This window comes from Syzygium oleosum, unplaced genomic scaffold, assembly GCF_021117445.2.
Source record: "Syzygium oleosum isolate NSW1041296 unplaced genomic scaffold, Sole_v2.1 Sole_v2.12, whole genome shotgun sequence".
In the NCBI taxonomy this organism is placed as follows: Eukaryota; Viridiplantae; Streptophyta; class Magnoliopsida; order Myrtales; family Myrtaceae; genus Syzygium; species Syzygium oleosum.
This window is the reverse complement of record NW_026607496.1, coordinates 2,652,666-2,672,795: the sequence shown is the minus strand read 5'-3', so window position 1 is coordinate 2,672,795 and position 20,130 is coordinate 2,652,666. Positions and strand designations below refer to the sequence as shown.

Below are 20,130 nucleotides of genomic sequence, written 5' to 3'. Positions count from 1 at the left end.
GACAGCTTACTTGCCTCAAGAGTGATCAGACAGAGGATCCACAAGCTTAGATGATTTATTCACGCTCTTGGTGTGTTGATGCACCAGATCTTTGTACCCTTTTAGGCACTCTACAGTGTTGAGCAGGAGATGATTTGGAAATGCTTCATAAGAAAGCAACATCTGACTTCCCCAAAATCCATTCTCCACAAAGAATGAAGTCTAAATTATTGGCCGAAATCAAACACAGAACAACTCAAGAGTCCTGGAATTCGGAATATGCCCTTAAAATGCCCCTTTTGCATCCATTGATCAGACTGGTGAAGAACCTGATGCTTTATCGACTAGGACTAGAATATAAGATATTTTTGTGCCCTTGAATTGCTTGCCGATGTAATCATCAGTCTGATGTGTGTAGCAACTATCTTGTGTGCCATTTCAGGAAAAAAAAAAGGGAGAGAGAGAGAGAGAGAGAGCGAGTGAAGTCACAGAAGATTCCTTGTGATTTCTAAGATGTTGGTGACTAATACAAAGTGGAGGAGAAAAAGTTGTTCCTTCGAAGCATATGCTGAGAAGATCCTACCACTACAAACACCTACAAAAAGGCACTCAAAAGCCCTTCAAGTTCTTCACTTTCTAAGCAGACTAAGAGAAACTTCCCTGAGTCAGCTTTTGGATCAGAACTTGATTCATCTGGGGTTTGTGACCCCAGTCCTGATGGGTTGTGAGATGATCAGAAGGCAAAGATGCAGTGCATGTGATGATGGTTATGATGAGAAGGCAGGGTGAACCACAACAATGCCAAAGGACATCATTTAGGGCAACTGCTATCTTTGGCAATCTAGTTAGGTCTATCTGAGATTTCAATTTGCTATGTGTCTGGATTCTTCAGATGAAGTCTCTGGTCTTCTTGTTTGCAATGTCGGTTACGACGTATAAATCAGGTCCCCATGCTGGTGTGCTTCTTTCTGAATGTATAATACTGTCTCCCACTACTTAATATTGCGATGTAGGTGAAAGTACATTCTACGCGTTCGTTCTTTCTTGTTTTCAAATCTGAACAGAAACCTCGAAGATTTTCTTCTCCTTTTTGTTTTTCTAGTTGGCCACGTCTCTTGGGCAGTGTTCCTGACTCAAGAATAGTTTCTGGAAATACAAGACCATCAATCAGCATATAACCGAGCATTGACATTGTGCAGTGCATTAACTACAAAACTCTGATTTTCCAGGAACTGTCCACAAAAAGTTTCCCGTTTTGATCCTAACGGGATTTTGCAGAGCTTCCACATTAAGATAAAAATTCACTAATGTTGTTGCAGCACAAGCAGGAGAGAGGGTAGAATTGGCCTGTCCAATATCCCAATTCGAAACAGGAACTGTCTGCTGAAATTACTCTTCTCAATTACGTAATCATCGACAACGGTCAGCTTCCTTTGATCACCACATGAAACGACCATGAGGACTATCTTCCTTTAAAAATTCAACCCAAAGCAACAGATCCTGCAAGAAATTTTTTATAGCGTCTTCTGCTTTCTTTTTCAGCTTCAACCCAAAAGATAGAAACCCTCGCATCATAGATACATAATGGCTACTCCGAGGTCTTATCACCAGAATTTAGAGGCTCTGTCAACAGTGACTCCATCGAGACAGAGCAAAAAAACTTAAAGATCAAATCTACTGAGGCAAAACTGAAATAGTTACTAGGTGTCCAACAACAACTAGAATGAAATTCCAAAAAGAAGCAAGCCATACTGCGCTTATGCCAAACCATGTACATCCAATTTCGCTTGTTTCAGCATATCCAATTCAAGCTTCTCCAATGGGCTTTCTACTCTCAAACTTGTTCATAAATTATACACTAGCGATAGTCACTGCCCAACAAACTGGATGTCTTGAAAGTAGGACAAAGCCTCTAAAATCCTCCTCGATCAGACCTTGCTTGATTCGAGGGCACCCAGATTGTCAAGCCAGCAAATGTGTGGAAAAGAAATCTTAAGGAGAAACATTGATGGATAAAACATCAGGGTAAGAATCTGTAAATTCTGGACTTCATGATCGTCAGGTTGAAGCTTCAATCCAAGTGAATATATGACTGTTACAGCTGACATCACGTCTTAAATGACAACGATGATACCTTTCAAAATTAAAATAGCCATCATGAATCACTGTAGGGAGACCTCTAACTGCATCATCTTTTCAGCTAGATCATGCTTCCCGCAACTCCTTAAGCCATCAGTAACCATGTCAAAGCACCGGGAAATGGGCGTAAAGCCAAACTCAGTCATCTCCGCCAAATAATTAGCAGCCTCTACATACCTACCTCCTCGTCCACACATGGTTATCAACATTGTATAAACTGGCCGATTAGGTGGATGCCCCTTAAGTTTCATTTCGCTGAAGAAACTAATTGCATCATCAAACTGTCCCCTCCTGCACATCCCTTTTATTATAGGTGCATATAGACTAGGAAAAGGCTTATGTCCATCCTCAATCGATTTATGCAGAAGCCTGAAAGCCTCATCAATCATTCCTGCCTTAGAAACAGCTGGAATCAAAAGTTTGTAAGTACTGATGTCAGGACATAGTCCTAGTTTGCATACGCTATGATAAAGACCAAGACAAAAATCAAGCTCCCCGGATTTCACAATGGCTTCCATCAAAGAATTAAAGGTCCCAACATCAGGCACAAACCCTTCCTTAGTCATCTTCCTCACCATTCCCTTAGCAGACTCCAAATAACCTGCATTCAACAGCCCTTCAATCAAAAGATCACGACCCCTCACTGGAGGATTAAACCCTTTTCTACTCATCTCCTCTAAAAAGTCCTGTGCCTCCCTCATTTTACCAGCAGAGCACCAGCCATTAACAAGGATTGCGAAGGTTCGCTTATCCGGAACCTCTCCTTTTCTGATCATCCGCCTGATCAGAGCATAAGCCCCGTGAAACATCTTAACTTCGCAAAGAGCAAACAGCAAAGAATTGTAAACATCGACATTCTGCTTACAATCGAAGTGCTTCAACTTATTGAAGATCTCGATCGCCTGATCAATAAGCCCATGCTTACCAAACTCCTCAATGATGAAACACGCAGTTTTTGGAGAAAGACCCAGATGCTGACTTTTCATTTGGTGGATGATCTTCCACATGGACTCATACTTCTTGGTTTGAGCCAAGATCATGACAATCTCTTCATATTCAACTGAAGTGGGGGCATAGGAAGCAGGCTGGCAGGTGCGAGCCCAGTTGAAGAACCGTAACGACTCGGTGCCGCAGCGGGAGCAGGCACGAAGGACGCGGTAGACAAGGTCGGAGTTTAGGGAAACGCGCATTTTGTTGAGAGTCCGCTCCATGTAGTAGTCGTGGCGAACAATGTTGGAAATGTGCTGGACAACTGCAAAGTAGTCATCTTTCTTGCGGGTCTGCAGAGGAGATTCATCGAAGGAGGAAGCTGAAGGGAGGGTCTTTAGGTGACGAAACAAAGAGACCGGGATTTGGTCATTGGATTTGTGAAGGAGGAGGCGAGAAACTCTTGAGAAAAGCATTTCGCAATCGCCCGTCTTTGCAAAAAAACGAATTTGGCTTCCATTCAAGGTTTCAACTTAAGAAAAACACCGACCCAAATGAATCCCCGCAATCGTCGTTCGTCGTCACCGGTTCAATACTGGAGCAAACTACGGCAGTCACCCTTCACGGGCATTTCGTCGAACACTTCATCTGCAAGGAACGAAAGTCCAGGCAACTCCGCAAAACCCCGGGAACAACCCTGATGCCGCAGCATACAATCTCCAGAGAAAACCTCAAATCAGCAGCTGCTCGAAGTGGGTCCTAAAAGAAGCAAAGTCGCAACTTTTCCTTCGACAGCATCCCTCGCAAGATCACCCCGTCAAAGCTCAAAAGATCTTGTCGGAATGCGCGCGAACCCCGCGAGTCCCCCCGCCTTAGTCGAGGATCAGGACGAAAGAGGGTCCGCGCCGGACGAAACACGACATGATCAAGACGAATTCGGCTGTCGGAACAGGCTCCGCGGTTAGAATTTGGTTCACGACCTGTAGTTGCGATGATAAGAAGGACAAGCACAAGGGGGCAGATTCTATCTTCACTGGGCTTTTGCTTTGGAGACGCTGATCATGATAGGCAGAACGTAATCGGAGTACCGCATGTTGCCGCTGTCAAAGGTGTTAGGCCACGAAAATTCAAATGTTGGACCCCTACGGCCCAATCCGACTATCGTGGAGTTCCCACGCCAGCACGAAGTAAAACAACCGTTGATAAGCCTCTCGGGATTGGTGCATTTGGTTGGGGCATTAGGGATTTTCAGTTTAGGAAATTAGTTCCAATCTTATCAACTGCATGCAAACTGTGCCCCGAGTCAGGGGCACCTCTCACGGGCCAAAGGTCTGGATTTAACCGGTTCTGGAGCTTCCGAATTGTTTCATGAATCTGTAGGTAGTCAGGTCTTTCATCCCGTACCCCATGAATTATAACAAAAAAGAAGAAGCAAAAACAGCCTGTTCGTCCCTCTTATTACCTTCCAAACCCAAAGGCATGCAAAAAAACAGCAGCATTTACAATACCGACTGTTCATTGTGCAGCACAGTCTTGCAAAATATGAACCGTCTTTTGAATGCAATCCTGTGGTTATTGATACTACTAATCTGGAATTAACCCCAGCCAAAAGAAGGGATTATCGAGGTTCATTTCCGGTGTCAGCATGTGAGATGAAGTATTATTGTATGTACAGGAACAGTACTCTAATCGCCCAAAAACATGAGCAACAGTAACTAGAGTAGCATAGTAGCCATACAGAACTAATCAAGTCTCCAGTTTCTTCAGTTGCATTCACACATTCCTGCTAGCCATCACTGCCACCAGACCGACGACGAGACTCGTAGGAGAGTCTGACAGTTCCGTATATATTCACTGGGTCGGCCAGCGTGCCATTTCCATGGTCTCCATCATCTGCCATCGACTTAGAGGCTGGTGTAATGAGAGCAATCCCAAGCTCCTTAAGAGACAGAAGAACATTGTCGGTGAAGGGACTTTTCCACAGGAAAAAATTCATTGAAGGAGCGACGAAAACTGGTTTGCTGTAGTCCCATGCTCTGACAATGCAAGTCAGCAAATTGTCACACAAACCACCTGCAATCTACAAGAGGATGGACGTCAACTGTCTAGGAAATAAAAATCAGAAGACATAAGATCCAAAGGAAAGGGCGAAAAAAGCCGTTCATTCTGCTAGATTCGTCATAATAACACTTGTATTGCTCAGACCGACTTACCAGTTGACATTATGCAGTGGAAGAGTGTAGCGCATCCCAATTCATAAAACTCGGCTTTAAAAAGAAACCTTTCAATAAGCACAAATCTTTTGGTAAAGATGAACTCATTCCGTTCATATGGTTAAGCACTTTTCTAGATGTGCGCGTTGATTATGTCCTACTTCAGTTTCATAAAAATATAGTGCTCCATCCTAGACGAACAACCGAGGGAACAGAACAGAAATTTTAGCAACATCTCCAGTGGTTCTAGAGATACTTTTGAGTAATGCTAAAGATGAGACTGGTATACTAAATGGGTTAAACAAATGATGTGAACATTACCATGCATGGCATTATTAGACACTAATAAGGAATTCGCCACATTCTTTAATTAATCTATTTAGAATGCAATCTTACCATCTACTGCATTATTAGACAGTAAGGAGGTGAAGATGACCAAGCTACATCATTCACTAAAGGATTAAACAACAACACAACTTTGATAAAAGAGCAGAGAGAATTTTCCAGCTGCACTGGTCATTTTTGAGAAGTGCACTGGGACGACTAGCGAACCTTCTTAGAAGATTAACATAGTATATCTGAAAGTTTTAAAATATTTGTTTAGATGTTACACTAACAGGCATAGATCAACACCAATATTCTGGTGATAAATCTAGTGGAAAAGCAAGGAAAAGGATGATTTACAACCAGAAAGACTCCTGCTTAATATATGACTCCGTTATAAATCTCACAGTCCAATGTACCAAATGTAAATACTCCTTGCACTCCACTTACTCAATATACATAGCAAGTAAGGAAGGAGATTAGGCCAACTACAGGTACCGAGTTTAGTCCACTTTTTAGGTATAGGAAGCTTACAGTAAAACCTGACTTTTGTTTCAAGGCCTGGATTGGACAGGACACAAATGTCACCAACTTCCTGTGATCTTCCCTAAAACTAAAAGCAACGAGGAGAAAGAAGGTGAAGCTCTAGGTTAATAATGTATGTAATGAACTTCTAATTAACATCATCTGGCTTCCATAAAACCATCCATTTCCACGCTCTAATACCTCAAAATTGCATGGAAAGTTTACCTTGGCCAATGTATTCGCTGATACAGGAGCGATAACCAGAATTTCAGCCCATCGGCGGAGTTGAATGTGGAGGATACCATCAGCCGTTGTTCCCCAACTTCTCCAGTCATCCTCATCTGTGTAAAGAACTACATCTTTAGGAATCGTTGCCCTATCTATGAAAGACAAGGCATCATCAGTGGCGACGGCTTTCACTTCTGCCCATTCAGAGAAACACTTGCAGATATGCCCAAACTGTACAGCCGCCACGCACCCGCAAGCCGCAAGCAAAATCCGTGGCTTCCCGCTATCATCACCAAACGGCATCGATTCCCTTTCCGGGCTCTTCCTTTTCCTTGATTCACTAGCCATTGACCGGAAGTATCTGGGTACAGGTTCTTAATATTCGTCGAAGCTGATTCAAAAAGACATAAATGAGCATTAACTTTGAAGCAGAGGTAAAAAAACATCGACATTACAGTCAGCTGCATAACATCCGGCATCCAACATCTGATCGTTTCTTCGGCCATAAGATTCACTCAATAATCAAACATACTAGAAAGCTACAATCACCGCGCAATATCAGTACCCATGTCAAAAACCGGAACGAGTGATCGAACCGACACATGCATCTGACTTATAAGCGTCTTTAAGTTTTCCCCCTTACCAATCCATTTTGATTCTCTCTAATTTCCTAATAAGAACTCTAAACTCCAGTTCTCATGCTCTGCGAAAACGACTTACCCTGTCGACATTGACACTTCCACTTGAAAACATAAGAAAAGGAGAGCACTTCCTCTCTGAGCAAGCAATCAAGCAACTCACGAGCACAATGGCGCGCTCGATAAGCACACACGTACCACAGACTCAGACGCATCCATTGAAAACGCAATCGCTTCTGATACAATGGCGATCCGGCAGCAGCGACTCCACATGAAATCAAGCACGCCATCACCGAAGCAGAGAACAACGCAGTCGCTTCCTACATTTTCCGATCGCGCACAAGAGCATGATCCTGACCGAATATCGAAACCGAATGACTAGAATTTCGAGTCCGGAACAGCTTTGTCATCCGTTCGTCGTCTCATTTCTACTAGGCGACGAATCTAGATGAATGTGCATGCAAGAGAACGATTTCGCGCTGCTCAGGCGTGATCGCCGCGACCGATTTCAATCGATCGATGCCGACGAAGCGTCGAGAAAGACGAACGGAAGCAACGGCGGGAAATCGAAGGGAGAAAGCGTGGATGGCGAGGGGTTGTTCGAAGACGTTACGTACCAGAACGAGGGAGCTTCGGAGCGAGAGCGATCAGCGAGTTGAAATGGGAGCGGGAAAAACAGAGAGAGAGAGAGAGAGATTTGGTGTATATATACTGGCAATCCTGCCGCAAAGATAAATAATAAAAACAAATAACGCATATTTTATTTCTATTTTTATTTTTTTTCAGTGTGATTGACTCAAGTAAACGGTTCCCGGTCCCGTATGGGTACGCTCCACACCAGAAACTCGAAAACTTGACGCGAATGATAATCATTTTATTTTTTTATTTTTTATTTTTTTTTTAGTACAAGTTTGGAATAAAATTCTGTTTGGCAACGCAATTTCATTTTTCTATTCTCAAAACAAATTTTTGACCCAAAAATAGGTTTGAAATAGTTTTGAGAGGTGAAAATCTATATAGTTTTTTTTTTTAATTTCAAGAATAGAAATAACAATTCTTCTAAGCTCACCCTTGCCGCCACCTCCAGCCACCGCTCGGATGTACGAATTCTACATCGATGCTATCAAATGAATTTCTATTTCGGCAATAGAAATTTTATATCGTTATCAAACGCTACTTTCTGCTTAAAAATTTATTAAGAAAATAAAAATATATATTTTTTATTTACGATAAGAAATTATTTTCGAGAAGCGAATGGTAATCGTCCGCGTCCATGTTTTCAAATTCGATTTCCTGTTCATGGAACCGTGATCCTAACCGATGAATCCTGTAACCGACTCTTTTTTTCTTTTTGGTCATACTTTAACCGTCGTGGAACCAGTCAAATTTTCCTCCTTTACGTCACGTGACGTGACGTGACGATCATATTGAGCTTTCCTCACAGTGAAAGCGTTGTGATGAACACGAAATTAACCGCAGGACCTCGATTGGGGCACTTGGGTCACAGGCACGAGCACGGGCATCGATCCCGAGCCCACAGAGGCCGGGCTTGAGAGCTCGATGCCCATGCTCGAATCCCAACACCCAAGCACGAGTCTATCAAGGATGGGATCGGGTCCACCAAGGCTGAGTGCGGGACCCCACTACTTGTGGCAGGGTCTTTGAGGCTCGAACTCGAGCCTTGGTCCATTGAAGCTGGGCTTGGACCTGGCATCAAGGTTCCAAGCTCGACTTCAATGAACTTGGGTACGGGGCGGAGAGGTCCTATGCCTCGGTCTTAATAGACATTGGCTCGGGCATTGGGGACTGAGCACGAGCGCGGGGGATTCGGGCATGGCCTTTGTGAGCTTGAGACCCGAGTGCTAAGGATCTGGGCACAGGTATCAAGATCCCACACTTGACCTTTGTGGACCTATTGGGCTCGAGTGCCGAGGCATCGGGCACAGGTACCAAGGCCTCGTGCCTGGCCTTGATGGACCCGAGCGTGGGTGCTGGGGACCCGAGCACAAGCACTGGGGTTGCGAGCCTAACCTCACTAGACCCAATCCTAAGCGTTGGGGACCTGGTCTTGAAGGGGACACAAAGAATTAGCGTTGAGGTTCTTGTGCCCAAGTGTATGGTTTATTGTTCAAGCACCGATTTCTTGTCATATTTTGAAATAATTTCCGGTTATTTAAAGAGGAAATTAATTTCGTGAACTTAAGCATAGATTTTCGTTGACTCATTTTCTTAAATAATCCAAATGCCGGAAAATATTTTTTGCAAAAACTTAGCTCCATTTGTTTCGTGGAAATGAATAATTTAGAAAGTATTTTCCTAAAAGTGATCGCTTGTATTACTTACAAAAATGAATGAACGAAAAATATTGTCATCATCTACAAAAATTTTTATACATAAATTATTGTAGGTAATGAAAACATCTTTCATTGACTAATTATTTTAAGTAATACAAGCAATCATTTTCAAGAAAATATTTTCCAAATCATTCATTTTTTGCGAAACAAACCCATCTTAGTAAGTTTTTTTTTATATCAAAAAAAGGAAGTCAATTTGTTTGGGTTAGTAAATTTTTCAAGTGATTAAGCTTCGCTTGTTTTACTGAAAATTAATGATCCGGAGCTAAGAATTTTTTCAGTATAAAATATCTACCATTCAATCTATCCTAAGTAGTCACTTTTCAGTTAGAACAGCGAGTAAGTAATCACACTCACAATGTTTTTACTGTGAATAGGAACTTTCTTACATCGAAAAAGTAATTCTGGACTTATTAATAACTAACAATTTCGCTATTTTATAAGCAATTTTTCGTTGTAAAGGCAATTTTCAATCTTTCTTAGTAATTTCTTAAAAGAATTAAGTGTTTTTTGGTCGAAAAAAAAATACAGTGACTTTTAACGCATCAAAGTAAAACTTTTAATGAGATATATAGAAACTTATTCACGCAATTAGTAAGTTTGTTCTAAGAAAGTAAATATTGGTATATCTCGCTATATATAGTAAGTTGCATTCATGCATAATTGATAATTATTTTTAACATGAAGTAACAGTACTATTGACTGGTAACTTTTACGTAACTACCAAGGGCGTGAATTATTTCAATTGTATAAATTTGAAGTATGTATTTTAGTATATATGATTCGTTAAATTGTATCACATTCAATATGAATTTTCCTTTTTTGAAAAAGAAAGCGAAATTGTTAGTTCATATTCTCTATTAATGTTAAATATATGGCTTCTATAACAGTAAAAAAAATTTCAATTGCCACTATAATATGAGATAGGGAGATTTCATATGTAATTAATAGTATTATTACAATATTGAGAACAAATAATGTAAATAATCAAAGAAAAATGATCGATATCTTGCAAATCAGAAGTCCAGGTGGCACTCATTGTAGAGAACTACAACGATAAAAAAAATATATTAAATGCTTATATAATGAAATTGTATTGGCGGTTTTTGATCGTTGCTGGTGGAGAGGTTCATACCTCAGGGCCTGGTGTTGTGGCAGTTAATGATGCGGGCCTTGGGGCTGAGACCATCTATGGTAGTATAGGTATAAATCAACAGGCCTTGCCTTCTTCAATGGTTCCACCTCTAGTAACACTGAATAAGGCTGTGCATGGTAACCATTCTGTGTCCGGAAATAGATTCTGGTCAGAAATGATTCTTTTTGATTCTGTGCCCGGGAACTGATTCTGAGCATTTGAAGGCGTTTGGTAACGGCCCAAAATTCTGTGCCCGAGAACAGAAATGCGTTTGGTAACGGCATAAAATTTCATTTTATTAATAATATTTTAATAACATTTTAAATATTTTAATATTTCTTTCTTTTCTTTTTTTCTTCTCCTCCTTCTTGGCCATGGCCGGTAAAAAATTTTCTTATAAATAATTTTTTTATTAATAATTTTTTTAAAAATATTTTACTAAAAAATATTTTTATTAAAAATATTTATTTATTTTTTTTTGCCATGGCCTGGTCGCTGGCCATGGCCAGTAAAATATTTTTTTTATAATATTTTTTTATTAATAATATTTTAATAAAAAATATTTTTATCGAAATTATTTTTTTATTTTTTTTACCATGGCCTGGTCGCTGGCCATGGCCGGTAAAATAATTTTTTATTAATAATTTTTATTAAAATATTATTAATAAAAAATATTTTTATTGAAAATATTTTTTTATTTTTTTCTCCATGGCCGATAAAATTTTTTTTATTAATAATATTTTTTTTCGCCATGGCCTGGTCGCTGGCCATGGCCGGTAAAATAATTTTTTATTAATAATTTTTTATTAAAATATTATTAATAGAAAATATTTTTATTGAAAATAAATTTTTTTATTTTTTTCTCCATGGCCGATAAATTTTTTTTTATTAATAATATTTTTTTTATTTTTTTTCGCCATGGCCTGGTCTCTGGCCATGGCCGGTAAATTTTTTTTATTAATAATATTTTTTTTTATTTTTTTCGCCATGGCCTGGTCGCTAGCCATGGCCGGTAAATTTTTTTTATTAATAATATATTTTTATTAAAATATTTTAATCTCGCCAGATACGGCAAGGGTGGCCTTCGCGCCGGACATTAGAAGCTATATTAAAAACCAAGAAAAAGAAGAAGAAAAAAAAACTGATTCTCATTTTTGTTCCCAGAATCAAGAAGCTACTTTTTTTTTATTCTTGATTCTGCTCCAAAACTGATTCTGGGCACAAATTTGCAAGAATTTGTGCCCAGAATCAAAAAAATTAAACAAACGGATTTCTATTCCCAAACTGATTCCGAAAACAAAAGAATATAATCAAACACTATTTGGCAAGTTGCCATGCGCAACCTAAGAAACTGGAGAAATTCATCAGCGTGAGCTTTAAGTAGTGGTAGCATTTCTCCTACCAATCATGCCTACTCGAGTCAAGTACTTATCAGAGATGTGCCTGCTAATTAGTTCTAAAGAGCGAGATGTCACAAGGCTCAGGGCATTGGAGGCTTCGAAGCAAAAGGAACAATCCTAGAAATTTCTTGGACATGTTTTGTTTGCAATAAACCTGGCCACTGGGATAAGAATTGCAACTAAGCGGATTAGGATATGTAAATTATGGTACAATAAAGAAGACATCAAACTTGGGGCTAATTCCAAGGTCTAAGTGAGATGCCCATTACAAACGTGAGACTTTTGTTAAGGCTAAGTTTGCTAAGAAATATTTCAAATCTGTTGAGAGAACGAGTAATCCTCTACAACTAATTTAGGGTGATCTATGCGATTTAAAGTTTGTAAAAAGTAAAGTTGGAAAAACATACTTCATCACTTTTGTAGATGACCTGTTCTAGGATCGATTTTGTCCCACTACAACTTTCAAATCCGTTTTTCTCCCTTAACAGTCAAAATCAATCTGCACAGAGCGAACTTTTGGAGTATAAAACAAACAATTATCGATCCATCATGATTGGATGAGTATCGAATCTAAATGCTAAGAGGCTAAGCTGCCGTCCAAGAAAACAAGATCCCCTTTCGGCCAAACCAACCACGATAAAATATTCAAAAAGAATCAAATCTCTCGAGATTGACTTCTCTTTTGGCCCACCGCTGTTCAATCGGCGGCTCCAACGGTGCTCGTTCTCTCGTTCAAAAGTGGACTAGAGAGCGTGGCGTGCGCGCGCTTGCTCGAGGTGGACTCCCACCCGGTCGCCAACTGAGAACGCCGTCCACGATGAATAAGATATACATCAAAATTTAAAAAAGAGTATTTTTTTCGAGTTGCGTGAACGATTGGGGATTGCGTGACGGATCAAGTGTCGTTGTTGTCATTATCTGCAATGCAAGTATAGTAAGGGTGAACATGACAATAATTCTATACCCGAAAATAATTTTTAAGTATTTGAAGATGTTTGATAACTGCCCAAAATTTTCATTCTTAGAATAGAAAAAGAACAGAAATGCGTTTGATGACTATATACAAAATTTCTTTTTATTAAATAATATTTTGAATTTTTTTAATATTTCTTTCTTTTTTTTTTCTTTATTTCCCTTCCCTTCCTTGGCCATGGCCGGTTGCCGTCGCCGACCACAGGCCAGGGCCGGCAAGGGCATCGTGGCCCTTGCCGATCGCGACGGCGAGGTCGGCCTCGCCTTGGTTGGGCGAGGCTCGACCTCGCCCAGATCTGGCGAGGTCGACCTCGCGGTCGCGATCCAGGCAAAGGAGATGGGTCGCGACGACAAGGGCCTGGGTCACGACGGCGAGGTCGGCCTCGCCGTCACTGCCGCGAGCCGCCCTCGCCCAGGCGGTGAGGACCGCGACGCCCTCGTCGGCCTTGGCCTGTGGCTAGTCACCAGTGGCCGGCGGCAAGCGAAGAACAACAAATCAAGAGAAATAAGAAAATTAAGAAGAATCAGAAATGGAAAAATTGTTCCAAGAATCAAGAAGCTATTTTTTTTCCGTCTTGATTCTATTCCAAAACTGATTCTGGGAATAATTTTTTACAAATTTATACCCGAGCACAAAAATTTTAAAAACGGATTTCTGCTCCCAAACTGATTCTGGGAACAAAAGAACAGAAATTTTCACTATTTGACAACTTGTCAAACGGCCCTAAGAAACTTCAAAAATTCATTTGCGAAATAAAAAAAACATTAAACAATGCTTGCTTACCATGACACCTACGCTCGAAACTTTCTTTTAAATCACCAGAAAGCATCATGACAATAATATCTAGGCGTCTTTTTCGGTGTCACCAAGACGCTTGAACTGTGTCTACATGGCACTGACACCCCTAGACTTTTGTTGCATCGATACAAGTTCAGGGTATTGGTGACGAGAAAAAAAAATTGGGGTATTAAGAATTTTTTGCGACGAACAGAGGATATTTTTGTCAGGTCGATAAATGCCTAGAGGTTATCGCGAAAAAAAAAAAGGGTTAAGGTCTTGGCGTCACAATAGGCATAATTTGAGATAATTGTTGGTGTTTTCCCAATTCCGAAGAAACGTTTAATCAAATGAACGAAATTAAACATTCAATAATGATCCGTCGCATCGTTATTAATGAATATCTTTGTCGCACACGATCACACTTAATTAGAAAAATTTTCAACCCGCATCGAAAATAACAAATTTGTACTCACTTAGCTGTCGAGCAAAAAATTTAATTTTTGGATCGAAAATGCCATGTCTCATTAGATTCCAAGAACGATCTTATCACCAGGGGGGGCATATTCCAAAATTCACTTCGAGATACAATATTCTTATTCCCTTTCGGAGCACGCCCATTCCCCTAAGGCGAGGGCTGACCACTCGCGTCGCGACACGTGTGGGGCGCAAGGCGGAAGCGGAAGGCACCGGGGCATTGTCTCGTATTTATGTGGCGACGCGATAAGCTTCCGTGCCTTAGGAGACTCGCTTTCCGAACACGTTCTTCACAGCACGCTTCTCTCCAGCTCTCTCTCTAGCGCGCCCTGTCTCTCCATTCTTCTCAGGTACGATCTCCCGCGCCTCTGCATCCGAATTCTTCATCTGGGTCGGTTTCTCTGGGTTCGATTCCGCCTCGATTCGTGTCGTCTGGCGAGGATTCCCTGGAAAAAGAGGGAAATTTCGAGTCTTGGGTGATTGTGTTCGACGATGTGCTTGTTTCTGGTTTCTGGGCTGGAGGTTGAATTTGCGGGGAACTTTTCGTTGTTCGATCTGTCGTTTTTTTTTTCCCTGGTTTACGAGGATTTTGTTGCTTGATTGAGGTTGTTTGAGGAGGTTTTGGTTGTCCGGATCTGTGTTTCGGGCTCTGTCTTGTAGAGTTTGGTCTTTCCTTTTTTCTGGGTTAGTTTTAGATTTATGGTTTAGCTCGTTGTCTAAAGGAGGGAGGCTGTAGAACGGTCAAAGTTGACCGCTTTTTCTTCTTTGGGAATTTTTTAAGACGTTTTCACTGTCGTTCATTTTGCTGCGATTGGGTGTCCGAAGTCTCGATTTTTTTTTCATCTTTGTCTGATAAAGGGCGGTGGTTGCGCATCACGAATGCAAATTCTAATGCAGTCGTGCGATTAATTTTAGATTTTGTCAACAAGTCCCGGGCACTGCTCGAGCAACCGAACGAGTGAAGTTCGCAAATTCCAATACGCTGCTTTTGGTGCTCCAAAAATTGAGATTGTAAGTATGCTTATGACCAAGAGCCTTTTAAATTTTTTCTCCTGCTGAAAAATTGTACCAAATAATACAGCAAAATAAAAACACCAGATTGTTATTGTATTTGATTATCTTCATTGGCGATTAAAGAGGGGGAAGAACCCCAAGGCCCGATTCTTTCATGCGTTTTATTGGATGGTCTCTTGTGGAGACTTATTGTAATTGATGAATTTGGTTATATGGTTTTTTTTTTGGTAAGGAAATTTGGTTATTTGGTTTAGCTCCACTAATGTCCCTGTTATCTTTCGTTGAACTGCAGATTAGCTTTCCGGATCTTCATGAGTTCAAGAATTACTGTAGGATCTGTGGTTTCCTGTGAATCGGGAAACAAGAACAGCCTCTACCTCTGGATTTTGCTCAGCTTGCTGCCCAAATTTCTCGGAACTGCTTTTGCATACGTGAATTTCCTGTTGATTAAGGCCATTGACAGGAGTCCTCCTGCAGTTTGTGACCTTAAGATAATTGGAAAGACCGACGTGTAGCAGCTTTGGAAACATCTCTGGCTGATTATTGGTTTGGCCTTCCTCGCTGAGACTGGATACACGTGACAGTATGGTTTATTCTCAGTCATCAACCAACAGCCAGAGATGCATGCCATTCTCAAGCAAGCTACTTTTTCCTATGAATTCTCAGGATGCTGTTGTCACGGATAACATTGAACTTGATTTCTCTGATGTGTTTGGTCCTGTACCAGTCCAACCCCCCTTGGTGGTGAGTGTTGATGGAAACTCTGTATCTGGTATAGATGTGAATGAACTCGTCTATGAAGATCCAGTCGTCATATATAGCAGGTCGCATTCTCTGGTCGGCCCCTCCTCTTATGTCAATCAAACACTGAGGTTGAGTATGCTCACTCTAAGTGAAAGTGATGAGTCAATGGATTTTGTGGAGTGTTTTGACCGAGAGACCATCAAGGAAATGCAAGAGTCCGTGACTGATGCTGGAGGGAATAAGAAACTTGACACCGTTGAAGGAGATCCCTTGAAAGTTGAGAGTGTTTGTCTTGAAGATTTTGAGCCTTTAAAGGTTGTAGGCCGAGGTGCATTTGCAAAAGTCTTGCAAGTGAGGAAAAAGGGCACTTCTGATATATATGCAATGAAGGTAATGAGAAAGGACAAAATTATGGAGAAGAATCATGCTGAGTACATGAAAGCAGAGAGAGACATTCTAACCAAAATTGATCACCCATTCATTGTCCAGCTTAGATATTCTTTCCAGGTACTTCCACTGTCTTACCTTCATAATAAAAATAGGTCGTAGTTTCACTAATGCTTTAAATGTTTTTGCCATGTCCGTACTACCCTTCTCAGTCTTATAAGCGAAATTGCTTTTCGCGTGCAATTGCAGACCAAATACCGGCTTTATCTCGTGCTGGACTTTATAAATGGGGGCCATCTATTTTTCCAGCTTTATCATCATGGCCTTTTCAGGTTTGCCTTCCAAAGTTTTGTGTGATTTATAAAGTGTGTAATGGGGTTGACTTATATTTGAAATTGTTTCAGAGAGGATTTGGCACGTATCTATGCTGCTGAAATTGTTTCTGCAGTGGCTCATCTTCATGCAAATGGCATAATGCATAGGGATCTAAAACCAGAAAATATCCTACTGGATGCTGAAGGCCATGTACTCTCTCTCTCTCTCTCTGGGACTTTTCAGATTGTTTTCTGTTTCTGATCATAGTCTGGCACATCCTGCCAATCCTTGTTTAGAATTTCATGAGACGTGATATATGATCTTTTGTGATTAGGTCCTTTTGACTGATTTTGGCCTAGCAAAGCAATTTGAGGAGAATGCAAGATCTAATTCCTTGTGTGGAACAGTAGAATATATGGCGCCAGAAATTGTCCTTGGAAAGGGGCATGATAAAACTGCAGACTGGTGGAGTGTGGGTGTACTGTTATTTGAGATGCTTACTGGAAAGGTTGGCATTCCTGTTATTTGTTTTAGTTGTTCTTCTGTGCATAATTTTTCAATTTCGACGGAGACGCCATTGCTGGATCTCACCCATGCTGATCTTTATATATTTGCTTTGATGGTTTACCATCGTAACAGGTGAGCTGTTATTTTGGCTACACAATGAATACAATATGGTTGATCTTCTGTGAAGACCAAAGCATCGCTAGATATGCCAGGCTATTTAATTAAGTTAAAGTTTGTTTACATGTTAGGACTGATGACGGTTAATTATCCTACAGCTTCATCTAGTTTTCATTTCTTCTTGAAAGTAGCTAAATGTGTTTATGACGAGATCTGTTATTTTACTAACTTAGTCACAGCAACCTAAGTTTCATAGTTGTATTAATTTAGTTACTTACAACGGATGATTTATGTACTTGTTCTAGTATTATTTATGAGGTGAGCAGTCTCTTTATTTGATGGAATATTTGAATATATAGTTCTATGCATAATACACCTTTAAGAAACCGAATAAGCTAATATCTTGTCCGTTTCAATTCATTTATGCAGCCTCCTTTTATTGGTGGAAACCGCCAAAAGGTTCAACAGAAGATAGTCAAGGACAAAATCAAGCTAGAAAATTTTCTTTCCAGTGAAGCTCATTCGCTGTTGAAAGGAGTAAGTCTGCAGGAATTCCTGTTTTGTATGCTTGCTTATCAGCATTGCATGTGTATATTACTATACCTTCTATTCTGCATTCAACAGTATTATGTCGACTTGGTGGACAATCATGCTCTATTTTAGTCTTTTTAGGTATTAATTATCTTCTGTTTAAATTTGTGCCGATGTTTGTGCTCCATCTACATAGCAAGATTACCCCTTCTTATGTATGGTTAAAAGTGCATGCAACGTTTCTCAATCACACAAATGTTACGACAGAATTTTAGGTGGGCTTGCAACTGCCTGTTTTGGCTATCAGCTATCATACATTGATAAGTGAATGGATAGGCAGGCAAGTTCAGTTGCAGCTTTATTAGGGATGTGTTTGGAGAAATATAAATTACCATTAACTAACTGGATTTATCGAATCCACCTTTCACTAATGCCTTCATTTCTGGCTATGCCTAAGTTGGTACACAGCCAGCAAATGGCCTCCATCTCTGATGATTGCAGTATATGTTCAAATGCATTGACATTAGGTTTGACAACATATCCTGAGATCATGGATATATGTAATTGTTATCGCATCAAGAACGTCTGCATACGATTTTACTCAGGCAGCTTATCATTATCTCATATTTGTGTTTTTCTTTCTCTGAATTATCTCATATATATTGCACATAGTAATCGAACAATCTCTGTTGACTCATTTGCCCCCGCAACTACCCTCTGTTTTGCATGAAAAAAGTATGACATGAGCTATCCCAATCATGAGACCTATCCCTTTTCTCTGACATATTTAATCGCTCAGTCCATTAGAGAACTAAAGATGATCATGCATGCTGCAGCTGCTACAGAAAGACCCCAGCAAGCGCCTAGGCAGTGGACCTAATGGGAGCGCGGACATCAAGAAACACAAATGGTTCAAGACAATCAACTGGAAGAAACTAGAGGCGCGGGAGATCACGCCCAGTTTTCTTCCAGAAGTCGCCGGAAAGCAATGCATCGCCAATTTTGAAAAGAAATGGACCGACATGCCCATCGCGGATTCCCCCGCTGCCAGTCCCACTGCCGCAGGAAACCCCTTCACAGGCTTTACTTATGTGAGGCCACCGGCTTCTTTCCTTCAACAAAATAAATAGTTTTCATATGTGAATCTTGTTTAGCCTAAGCTTGTCTATTGAAGAATGCTGCTGGTGTTTAGACTGTTGTTCACTACCTTCTTTCCTGTTGGCAAGTTGATGAAGACATGATGATGATCAGTTGTTAATCAACCTTAAGGCATGAGTGCCTGCCTTGGGGCCTGTTATAACTTTTGAACATATTGAGTTTGCTTCTAAATATTGTTGTCCTTTTCGTGGGTGTCATGCGTACTTGAAATTTATATGATATTCCTTTGGAGTGGCCGGTTGAGAACTATGTTTTGGGATGAACTCACTGCCATTGCTATCTTTTACTCTGTCATGGGATGAACTCACTGCCATTGCTATCTTTTACTCCGACATGACAGACGAAGTATTTTATATTGATTATTTGACACTGGCTGATGGCTGACGTAACGTGACCTATTTATCATATCGTCACGTGACATGTATTCCAATCAATTTTGTGTTTCAATTCAAAAAACTATTCTTTATGATGTATGTTTTGTGTCATTGATACATGGTGCAGCCAATACCTAAAATATCTTTTCCTTGGGTAACCCAACAAAACTTAAGTCTATAACAACATCTTGTCTTGTCTTCACATAAAATTGGGTTCAGTAAATAGGTCGAAGACGTTTTGATGGGGTTATAATTAGTTGTAGATCGGATCTTGTCAATCATAATTTTGGCAGACGAGGAAAAGCGATAAGAAGTTTCTAAAAACTAAGGCTTGGAATTCCTCCGCGAGAACCAAAGTCGATCCCATTGAGTCATAGAGTAAGTTATATGAATTCTATTACGCCATTGCGCTCGATTAATTGTTATCATGTAAACGAAACCATACGACTGACTTTTGAGACACGGTGGAGAGACGGTCTTGCAATTAGTTGATTTGGACTCATTTCACATGCTTTTTTTTTGTTTCTAGGAAATGAAGGGCCGATCACTGCCTTTTCAAAAGGATTATTCCCTCGTTTTTAGCTCGGCGATGGAGCAAGAACAAGACAAAAGAGGAAGGAGGCATCCTTGTCTTAAGCCAATTACGGACACGATCATTGATATCTTTGGTTTCTCCCGAGGAAAAAAGTTAAACATATGATGAAAATAAACTGTGCATCCTTTCACCCTCTTTCTCTAAAAATAATTTACTATCCATCCGGAAAATAGTAACATATATCATGCTTATTTTCGACACCATTCGTGCGCGTGTATATATATATATATATATATATATATATATATATTGTTTTTTCGTCATTTTCTCTAATATATTTCCAAATGGGTGGTCTCTAT

The 20,130-nt window shown here is 40.3% G+C and overlaps 3 protein-coding genes across 4 annotated transcripts; 1 reads left to right on the top strand and 2 right to left on the bottom strand.

Moving 5' to 3' along the window:
• Window positions 1-464: 464 nt before the first annotated feature.
• LOC115677225 (pentatricopeptide repeat-containing protein At5g18390, mitochondrial) lies at window positions 465-4,082 on the bottom strand. The gene has a single exon (XM_030600353.2). It carries the CDS (start codon window positions 3,519-3,521, stop codon window positions 2,142-2,144), a length of 1,380 nt encoding a protein of 459 aa, XP_030456213.1. The 5' UTR covers window positions 3,522-4,082; the 3' UTR covers window positions 465-2,141.
• Window positions 4,083-4,543: 461 nt separating this feature from the next.
• LOC115676997 (probable phosphopantothenoylcysteine decarboxylase) lies at window positions 4,544-6,748 on the bottom strand. The gene is made up of 2 exons (XM_030600048.2): window positions 6,333-6,748; window positions 4,544-5,125 (listed from the first exon to the last, which is right to left on the bottom strand). Exons 1-2 carry the CDS (start codon window positions 6,681-6,683, stop codon window positions 4,832-4,834), a joined length of 645 nt encoding a protein of 214 aa, XP_030455908.2. The 5' UTR covers window positions 6,684-6,748; the 3' UTR covers window positions 4,544-4,831.
• A 7,535-nt stretch (window positions 6,749-14,283) lies between these two features.
• LOC115677172 (serine/threonine-protein kinase AtPK2/AtPK19-like) lies at window positions 14,284-19,111 on the top strand. 2 transcript variants are annotated; one of them, XM_030600268.2, is made up of 7 exons: window positions 14,284-14,439; window positions 15,396-16,354; window positions 16,484-16,566; window positions 16,639-16,759; window positions 16,884-17,057; window positions 17,603-17,710; window positions 18,541-19,111. In XM_030600268.2, exons 2-7 carry the CDS (start codon window positions 15,689-15,691, stop codon window positions 18,832-18,834), a joined length of 1,446 nt encoding a protein of 481 aa, XP_030456128.1. In that variant the 5' UTR covers window positions 14,284-14,439; window positions 15,396-15,688; the 3' UTR covers window positions 18,835-19,111. The 2 variants fall into 2 exon arrangements, with proteins under 2 accessions (XP_030456128.1, XP_030456126.1); XM_030600266.2 differs by lacking the exon at window positions 14,284-14,439 and adding an exon at window positions 14,639-15,100.
• The last annotated feature ends 1,019 nt before the right edge of the window (window positions 19,112-20,130 follow it).